The 9279-nt window shown below is 30.7% G+C and overlaps 2 protein-coding genes across 4 annotated transcripts; both read left to right on the top strand.

The window, feature by feature from the left end:
- Positions 1–566: 566 nt before the first annotated feature.
- Positions 567–3088, top strand: LOC110672843 (probable xyloglucan endotransglucosylase/hydrolase protein 10). Its single transcript, XM_021835749.2, has 4 exons — positions 567–882; positions 977–1077; positions 1175–1368; positions 2562–3088. The coding sequence occupies exons 1-4, from the start codon at positions 696–698 to the stop codon at positions 2962–2964; spliced, it is 885 nt and encodes a 294-aa protein (XP_021691441.2). The 5' UTR covers positions 567–695; the 3' UTR covers positions 2965–3088.
- A 2974-nt stretch (positions 3089–6062) lies between these two features.
- On the top strand, positions 6063–9279 carry LOC110672873 (uncharacterized). 3 transcript variants are annotated; one of them, XM_021835785.2, is made up of 6 exons: positions 6063–6304; positions 6520–6590; positions 6673–6771; positions 8404–8474; positions 8565–8627; positions 8722–9279. In XM_021835785.2, the coding sequence occupies exons 2-6, from the start codon at positions 6524–6526 to the stop codon at positions 9028–9030; spliced, it is 609 nt and encodes a 202-aa protein (XP_021691477.2). In that variant the 5' UTR covers positions 6063–6304; positions 6520–6523; the 3' UTR covers positions 9031–9279. The 3 variants fall into 3 exon arrangements, with proteins under 3 accessions (XP_021691477.2, XP_021691476.2, XP_021691475.2); XM_021835784.2 differs by having other exon boundaries at positions 6068–6304; positions 6476–6590; XM_021835783.2 differs by having other exon boundaries at positions 6072–6304; positions 6488–6590.

The raw sequence follows: 9279 nt of genomic DNA, 5'->3' as shown, positions 1-9279 counted from the left end.
GGTATAAATAAGGTTTTTCCTTCTCCATAAAGTTTAGTTTATTATAAGGAAAATAGTATGAATTGAGGAACGATTATGCTATGCATAATAGTGAACCCAAGCCAATTCATAAAATTCCATACATAATCCTAAGGAAGGAGGGAAAGAATAAAATGTAATCCTTCAAAAAGCACAAAGGGAAGCTTGAAAGAACAAGTCATTCTAATAAGAAATGCACAATTTATAGAAAAAGTAAGTAACTAATAAATCTCAAGTCAGTTTCTAACTTTCTTAAACTTTCTGCTATAGCCGCACCAAAAAGGGCTCTGATTAATAAAGCCTGTGAGAGATATATTCAAAGCTTAGCATACAAGACTTTTATCATCAAACATTCTCTTGTTAGTTATGATTTATGAGTAAATTATACACTAATAATAATATTAATCTAGCTGAGCTATCATTAGATCAATAACTCAATGTTTGAAGTATAAATTAATGGTATTCTTAACTCATTGAAATCATAATTAATTATCTATAAAATGCTAACAGCCTAATATATTCCTTTGCTTCTTTCCGAAGATATTCTTTCTTGAGCAAAACCCTTGTTTTCTCTTCACATTTTATGTTAACAATCTTCCCATGCAATGCATGTATATATATATGTAGCATATCAACCATTTCCTTGCTAACCCCATCAAGCATATTCACCAAAAATCATGTCCAGCATTTTCAAATTCATAGTCCCAATTGTGCTTATTCTGGCCAACTTGTTACAAATTTCATTCTCTTCTGTTGTTTCCACTGGAGATTTTAATCAAGACTTCTTTGTAACATGGGCTCCAAGCCATGTAAATACTTCTGCTGATGGCAGGACAAGAAGCTTGAAGCTTGACCAGGAATCTGGTACGATATATTGCAAAATCTACATCTATATAAAAAAGAACCAGAAAATCAATTAATCTGCAGGTGATATACTTTCTTTTCCTTCTTGCTCTAGGATCCGGATTCGCTTCGAACCACATGTTCTTGTTTGGGCAGATTGATATGCAAATCAAACTAGTTCCAGGCCATTCAGCAGGCACAGTTGTGGCATTTTATGTGAGTGGCATTAATTATTAATTCAACCGAATTAATTTTTTGTTAATTATGTGGGAAATATTTTTGCTTTCTGAACTAATAAATATATATATTACAGTTGACATCAGATCAACCAAATCGTGATGAGATAGATTTGGAGTTTCTTGGGAATGTGAGTGGGCAGCCATATATTCTTCAAACCAATGTTTTTGCTGATGGGTTTGATGATCGCGAAGAAAGGATTTATCTTTGGTTTGATCCTACAAAAGACTTCCATACTTACTCTGTCTTGTGGAACCTTCACCAAATTGTGTAAGCAACGTTTTCTAAACGAGTAATTCTTTGAATCAATGAGCTTTAGCTCATTCGTATTAGAATTATTTTCTGTGTTGCAAGGCATCGAATTTAAGTTTCAGTTAGAGTCGATTATTAAAAATTCTTTTTTTTTTTTTTTGTTTTTTAAGCAAATCATTAAGTTTTCAACTCGTAATTTCATACTTAAAACTAATTCTACCATTATTAGGTTAAATGGGTGTTTGGTATGAGATTTTGGATAATTTTTATCCTTATAACTTTTAACTCTCGTTAGTGTTATTTAGATACCTAAAGAGATTAGGTTAATTTTTTATCTCATTAATAATTTTGCCTTGAAGTTAAATGTTATAGTTAAATGTTAACCTCTGAGGGATTGGGTTAGTAATTGTTACCCTCGTAACTTTTAATTATCGTTAATGTTATTTGAATACTTAAAAAAAAAAATAGATTAATTTTTCACCTTATTAATATTTATGCGTTATTGAGAGATTAAATGTTAACCTTAGGGGGCCTAGGTTAAATTTTAACCTTAATAATTACTCTTCTTAAAAATTAAAACTTACAAGGGTAACATTTAATCCTTGATTTTTAACCTTCTACTAAACACACCCTAAAGGTGAAATGTTACAAGGATAACATTTAACCCTTGATTTTTTAACTTTCTACTAAACACATCTTAAATGTTAAATTTCTCCCTTTCATTTATCGGGATATTTAATTTAGTCTATTTTAACTTTTTGTCCAAATTAATTAAGAAGTTTCAACTTAAAGCTCAATTTAGCTCAAAAATTAAAATTTTCGCTAAAATTTCTTATTTTATTGATTTAAAAAAAAAAGAAGTTCAATTTTTTAATTTTTGGATTAAATTTCTTGGTTTTTCAATTTATCACAAAAGTTAAGAAGCTTAATTTCTTAATTTTATTAATTTTTGGGTTAAATTGAATTTAAATCGAAACTTTTTAACTAATAATACAGGGATGAAATTGAGCATTAAACCAATATTACTGATCCAAAAATTCATTAATAAAATGATATTCTTTTATAATTTCTTTATTTATATTGCACTTTTATAATTTTACGTTGTAAGCACACATTCGTTCTGTGTTTTTAGAAAAATCCAAATTCTTCAACCCATCAACTTATCTATATCTACAAGACAATGATATATCATATAAATTATTTTCTTGCAGGTTTATGGCGGATTGGATTCCAATAAGAGTATACAGAAACCATGCAGACAAAGGAGTAGCATATCCTAGGCGGCAGCCAATGGGCATAAAAATAAGCCTATGGAATGGTGACAACTGGGCAACAAGAGGTGGAAAAGACAAAGTGGATTGGTCAAAAGGTCCATTCATAGCTTCATTCAGGAATTACAAAATTGATGCTTGCGTTTGGAATGGAAATCCAAGGTTTTGCAGAGCAGAAAGCTCCACAAATTGGTGGAATAAGCAGAGATATAACACTCTTACATCTACGCAGAGAAGGTGGTTCAAATGGGTTAGGTTGCACCATATGATTTATGACTATTGCCAAGACTACAAGAGATTCCAAAACAACCTTCCTAAAGAGTGTCTCCTCCCTAAATATTAATTGTCTAAAGTGGCATTTTTATTTCTTTAAATTTTAGTTATATTGATACTAATACATTGTTGGCTTCATAATTATTTGAACAATTTTCGAGCTATATTAATAAAATATTTCCCCTTTTCTTTTCCCTAATGAATTACTTAGTAATAAAAAAATTAAATTATTAATTTGCAAATGATTGAAGTCTAAATGTTATTGATTCAATTGAAAATTGATCTTCATTATATTAAAAAAATATTTTACAGTTAGAGGTAGCAAATTCGAGTCGAGTATTAATTTAAATTATTTATTACATTGTTATATAAAAATAATTTTGAGTCAATTTATATATTGTGTATTAATTTTATAAATAATAAAATTAATATTATTATAAATTTTTATTATTAATTATAGTAATAATTTTTATTAATTTAATTTTCTTATTAAAAAGTCAGCTTAATATTATGTCACGTGAGTTATCATACTGACTTTCAATTTTACAAGTCATATCAATTTTTGTACAAATTGAAACATGTTATAAATCATTTAGGGTTGAATTTGTTCAAATTAAATCAATTCGTTGGATCGAGTTGATATCTTTAGTTTGAAGTGGGCTTAAGATGATGCCACGTATCCTCAAGCAACCATGTCATGGGATATGAATGCACGAGAAATCTATGTTGATTGGACAATTGAACCTCAATCGAGAGTAACTTACAAGATGGCCAAGTTGGCGTATCCTCTTAGCACTCCGACAACTAAGTTAATTAAGGGAAAATGAATCAAGGAAAAGAGAGGAATAAATAAATGAGGGTTTCTCTAATATCCTCTAATATATATATATATATATATATATATATATATATATATATATATATATATATATATATATATATATATTACTTCCTGACCAATAAGGATAGACTAGGGCTGAGCAGAATTCGATTTAAATTGAAAAATCGAATCGAATCGAGTCAATTTGGTTTAATCGATTTGATTTTAAAATTAAATCGGTTTGATTCGATTTTACATTATAAAAATTTCGATTATTTCAGTTCGGTTCGGTTTTGAAGAAAAAAATCGATTAAACCGAACAGAACCGAATAGTAATTTATATAGTCAAATCAAACTAAATCGAACTGAATTGATTTTTGATTTGATTTATTTTTATGAAAAATTTATGAATTATATTTAATTTTATATATATATTAATTGTTTAATTTCATTGATTAATGGTTATTAGGTTCAAACCAAAGTTAAAATTAGATCAAATAACTTGAAAATCAAGTCTAAATTAAAAAATTAATAAAAAAATCAAACCGATCAGTTTAGATCAAATCGAATCGAAATAAAAGGATTCGGTTCGATTTAATTTTTCACTCATTTCGATTCGGTTCGATTTTTAAAATTCACAATTCAATTTTTATAATATAATTCAATTCAATTCGATTCAATTTAATTTGAACATATAATAGGCCATACGGTCATCATGTGACTTGTTCGCGAGAATCTTAATTGATATTATTGGGATTTGTCTTATCAAGATTGTCTAGTTGTTTAGATGTCAAAGTATTGACCATTATGTCTGGCAGCACACTTGTGGTGGGCAATTGATTAGTTAATGTTTGAGCCGGTTCAAGGAGACAGATTCCAATGTGTGTCTGTCAGCGAATAGTAGAAGGCAGGGTGTGTCTTATGACTTCTTTATGCACGAGCACTGGCGTGGGGAGCTCATGGATTAGCACTTCTTTATATCGATCGTCTTGCAACACGGACGAGCCCAACTAGGGGTGAATAATTGGTTTAAATCGAGCTGAATCGAATTAAATCGAAATAAATTATAAAAATTAAATCGTAAATTTTAAAAATCGAATCAAATCGAAATTGATGAAAAATTGAATCGAACCAAACAGCTTTATTTTGATTTGATTTGATTTAAATCGATCAGTTTGATTTTTGATTATTTTTTAAATTAGACTTAATTTTCAAGTTATTTTGTCTAATTTTAACTTTGGTTTGAACCTAATAACCATTAATCAATGAAATTAAACAATTAATATATATAAAATTAAATATAATTCATAAATTTTTCATAAAAATAAATTAATTCAAAAATCGATTCGGTTCGATTTAGTTTGATTTGACTATATAAATTACTATTTGATTCGGTTCGATTTAACTGATTTTTTTTTTCTCTTTAAAATCAAATCGAACCGAAATAATAGAAATTTTTATAAATTAAAACCGAACCGAAACGATTAAATTTTAAAATCGAACCAATTAAATTGAATTGACTCAACTCGATTCAATTTTTCAATTTAAACCGAACTCTGCTCAGCCCTAAGCCCAACAGTCTTCCTCTTAATGAGGGCTTGTCTTGTATGCGGGTGTTGGCTTTTAAGATTTATGACCATGCTTATGTTGTCTATACGTACGTATCTTAATCAAGATGACCATGGTCCTTTTATACAAGGTTAATACCTATTCAAAGTGAGGGTATGTTTAGTTTGATCGTTGTTCCTAAAATTTTTAAAACAAAATATAGATATGCATGGAAAGTGTAAAACTTGAGTCAATTTTAATTTACACAAAAAAAATATAAATTTAACGTGTTAAAGAATTATCAATTAAAAATTAATAAAGCCAATAATTACATCTGATATATAATATAAACACTTAATTTAATTTAATAGTTATAATAAGATATTAATAATTATATAGTCATCCTTTCTCTCATTCAAATAAACGTTAAGCTCAACTTCAATCGAGTTTCTTGTATTAAAATTATTATCGAGATACTTTTAAAAGGGATAATAAATTTAAGATATTAGAAAATCGATTCACATTCTTAATTAGAGAAGGGTCTTTTTCTATCTAGAGAGAGATGAAAAAATTTATTGACGTTTTTATCCTCACTTTAAAAGAGTAATGTAGGAATTTTTTTTTAAGTAATAATTTTTTTACAGTAAGATTTATTTATTTTTTTTTAATTAATTTTCAAAGGCTTAAAGATAAGGGGTTTCAAAAGGACCAATTTTATGAATATCAAAACAGAGGAATTTCTATCTCCAAAAAAACGAGAGAAAGAAGTTATCTGTTATGTTTAGTACTTCTTTTTATTTTTGGTAATAAATATTTAATACTGATTTTTAATTAAAAAAAAAAATAATAAGAAGAGTCTGCCAGGTCCCTTCTCAGTCCGATTACCAAATATTTAAAATCCATTCTCTTTCCTCTCTGAACTTTGACTTATCTTTCTTCTTCGGCGTCGTTTCTCTCTTGCCTTTGAAGCTTTCCCTGTAACTCGTGTTCTTCTCCTTCCAATAAAGTTCATCTCAATTGGGCTTCAAATTCAACTTTTCTGGTGAGAATATTGTTGGATGGCTGTGTTATGAATTGGGTTTTCTTGGTTTGTTTAGCTCAAATTGGTTTTGCTTCTGCAAGTTGATTTGAACTGCCATGTTTTTCTCTCTTGATTGTGGGGTTTTGGCTTATTGGGGTAATTTTTGGTGATTTGATTTGATTTGATTGTGAGATTTGCATACAGAAAATTTCTAATTTGCGTCTTAGCTGCCACAGAGAGATGGGCAGTTCAAGCAGAGAACTTCTGCATTTGGAGCAAAAGAATCTCTCAGCCGCCTCTTCTATTGGTATGTTCACTCTTGCTATTACGTGTGTATTACATGTATTAGTTTATGTATAAACGGTCTTACTGTTTGTATATCTATGTAGAATCCACACTTCTTGTCTGTAAAAGGGAGTCGGTCTCCCATACCAAGAAAGCCCCACCAGATGGAAAGCCCACTACTAGTCCAGTTGCCCAAAGCCAAGGTAATTGTCTTCAGAATTCCACACTCTTCTTTTGGTATTGGGTATAATCTCTTGTTACTATAGTACGTTTTTCGTCTTATGAAAAATTGGGAACATGCTCAATATGGAACTCACCACTTAACAAATGAAACATAAAAGCATATTAATTGTGGTTTGGAATAAGTCTGCAGTTGCAAAAAAAAAATGTTTTAGCATATTTTTAAGAGGATGAGTGCAAATGGGAATGGAATATGTTTGAGTAATTTTGGTAATTATGTACACTGATTTGTGTACCTTAGATAGCAGTAATTTCAAAATTGTGGGGATTTTCTGTTTTGGCATCCATGCATCTGTTTATATGATCTGCTATTACTTTCAACATATGCATTTGGGGTGTCTGCTTTGAAATCTTTGCATGTCTTACTGTCTTTTAAGGCTCCCAGTTTGTTAAGCTTACTTATTCAGGAGTTCAAGAGGAACTTTGGCTATGTTTTCATCGTATGAGATTGTCCTGTATTTTTCTTGTTTCTGTATATGGTGTTTTTAATAGGTATAATGATTAGGCTTTGTCCAAGGAATTTTTCTTTGCTTATCATCAGTTTTCTTGCATTTGTTGTCTATATGTTGCAACAATGTACAGTAATGCAACCTAGCCCTGAACATTCTTGATATCTAATTTTCCAACTAGTAAGGTTGCTGTTATTTGTGTGAAATATTTAATGATTTTTCTAGTAGCTAGATGGTATATCTAGCTCAAAAATTTGGGAGACTTTGATGGTTGGTTGGTAATGGTCCATGTCAACTATGGTTTACATATTGTCCATCCCTTATCAAAGTTAGTTCATCTCTTCGCTAACTTGGGCATGGAAAAAAAAAATGTCGGATTAATCATTATTATTGCAATAATAGATATTGCACTGTAGCTCTGTTTCTGTGCATTCTTCTTCTTCTTCCTTTAGTGCTGGCTCCCTAAGCATCCTTTTTTTGCCTTTACAGTAGCCGTTTTATCATCTTTTAAATGTGTAAATGAATTTATGAAAAGACTTTAGTAACGTGCAAGGAGACCTTATAATCTAGGGCTATTTTGAGGTATTGTTGCTTTACTGTTCAGTGATCAACATTTAATGGGTAGAATGGTCAACCAACGTTATCAATTTGTTGCTAACTGCAGGCACTAATTGTAATATTTGCTAGGATTGCACTTGGCCATACAAGATTGCTACACTTTGGACCTTTGTTCTTTTGATGAAAAACTTTATAGGTCAAGATATATGGCCTTTACATGTGAGAATTTCTTGCATGGACCTAGTCCACATGGCATATGAACTACCTGTTTACTAAATACCTATTTACAGTAGCCAAATGGGTTTGAGTTTGAGATCATGTTTTTCAAGCTGAATACCGAACAGCCATAATTCCAAAATGGACTTGAAATATGAAGAAATCAAAACCTTTTTCCAATCTTGGAGGTAGGCTAGCCTTTTGTCTTCTGCACGTTTGCCAATGCTAACCAAATGGGTTTGAGTTTGGGATGTTGTGTTTCTGGTTAAATGCTGTGCAAGCCAATCCCAAACTGGACATAAAAAATATGAGGAAATCAAAACTTGATGTTGTTCTAACAATAGTTGTTAACAACCATTTCTATTGCTGCAGTTCTGGGAAAAGTGAAAGACTTCCTAGGATTCATATCTGAAGCCAATAAACGGTTGCAGAAAGCTGCTGAGGTATGCGCACATATAATTAGGGATATTTTCCTTTTATCAATTTTCTGAATCTTTGAATTTTTTTTTTAACATCTTTCTTCAAATTTGTAGGACAATTCTCTGAACTATGATATTGAAGTGCTCACTGGAACTGAATCTGAAGTCATTGAAATGGTAATGGAGATTCTCTCTCTAATACCTTTGGTTGCCAAAAGGCTCAAGCTATGATTTTGTCTACAATTCAAAATTTGATGTAAGTTAATTACAGGATTTAATGCTGGGTATTGCTGATCTTCATACTCCTGAAGCTATAGCTGCTGCTGAATCTGCAATAAGTAGTTGTCAACCATTGGTTCCTTCAGATTCAGATAGCAGTGAAACAGAATCAGAAGGTACAAGTGATAATGATGACAATAAAGTAGAAAGTGATAACGAAGATGACAAGGACAACAACAACGATGAGCAAACAGGCTCTTCCTTGAAACGCAAAACATCTAGCTTTGTTGAAGAGGGCTCAAGTCAAGCTGCTGGCAGAAATGGGTCCAAAAAGCGGCCAAAGATCGTTGAGATGTGTTGAAACTTAATTTGTTGGTAAAAGCTTGGTTTTATAAGTTGATGATTATATGCTCTTTTTTCTTTGAGGTTATATTGTCAACTGAAGAGTTCTGTCATGTCTTCCTTCTGTTCCTCCCCTGCCCTTGCTCTTCCCCCCCAAGTCTTTTTTCCCTGTGTTACTGGTCGTAGATCGGTGATGAGTATTTTCAGAAGTACTAGAAATGTATTAAGGTTGTTATGATGAATGAGTACGAACTGCATTTAGGAGCCA

Source organism: Hevea brasiliensis, chromosome 8, assembly GCF_030052815.1.
Source record: "Hevea brasiliensis isolate MT/VB/25A 57/8 chromosome 8, ASM3005281v1, whole genome shotgun sequence".
Lineage (NCBI taxonomy): Eukaryota > Viridiplantae > Streptophyta > Magnoliopsida > Malpighiales > Euphorbiaceae > Hevea > Hevea brasiliensis.
This window is presented reverse-complemented; position numbering and strand designations above follow the sequence as displayed.

What these genes read in the sequence shown, in the direction of transcription:
- LOC110672843 (XM_021835749.2), top strand. Translation starts at nt 696, where the DNA reads ATGTCCAGCATTTTCAAATTCATAGTCCCAATTGTGCTTATTCTGGCC. An exon ending in GAAGCTTGACCAGGAATCTG is followed by an intron (nt 883 to 976) that starts GTACGATATATT and finishes TTCTTGCTCTAG; the next exon opens with GATCCGGATTCGCTTCGAAC. An exon ending in GCACAGTTGTGGCATTTTAT is followed by an intron (nt 1,078 to 1,174) that starts GTGAGTGGCATT and finishes TATATATTACAG; the next exon opens with TTGACATCAGATCAACCAAA.
- LOC110672873 (XM_021835785.2), top strand. Translation starts at nt 6,524, where the DNA reads ATGGGCAGTTCAAGCAGAGAACTTCTGCATTTGGAGCAAAAGAATCTC. An exon ending in CTCAGCCGCCTCTTCTATTG is followed by an intron (nt 6,591 to 6,672) that starts GTATGTTCACTC and finishes ATATCTATGTAG; the next exon opens with AATCCACACTTCTTGTCTGT. An exon ending in AATCTGAAGTCATTGAAATG is followed by an intron (nt 8,628 to 8,721) that starts GTAATGGAGATT and finishes AGTTAATTACAG; the next exon opens with GATTTAATGCTGGGTATTGC.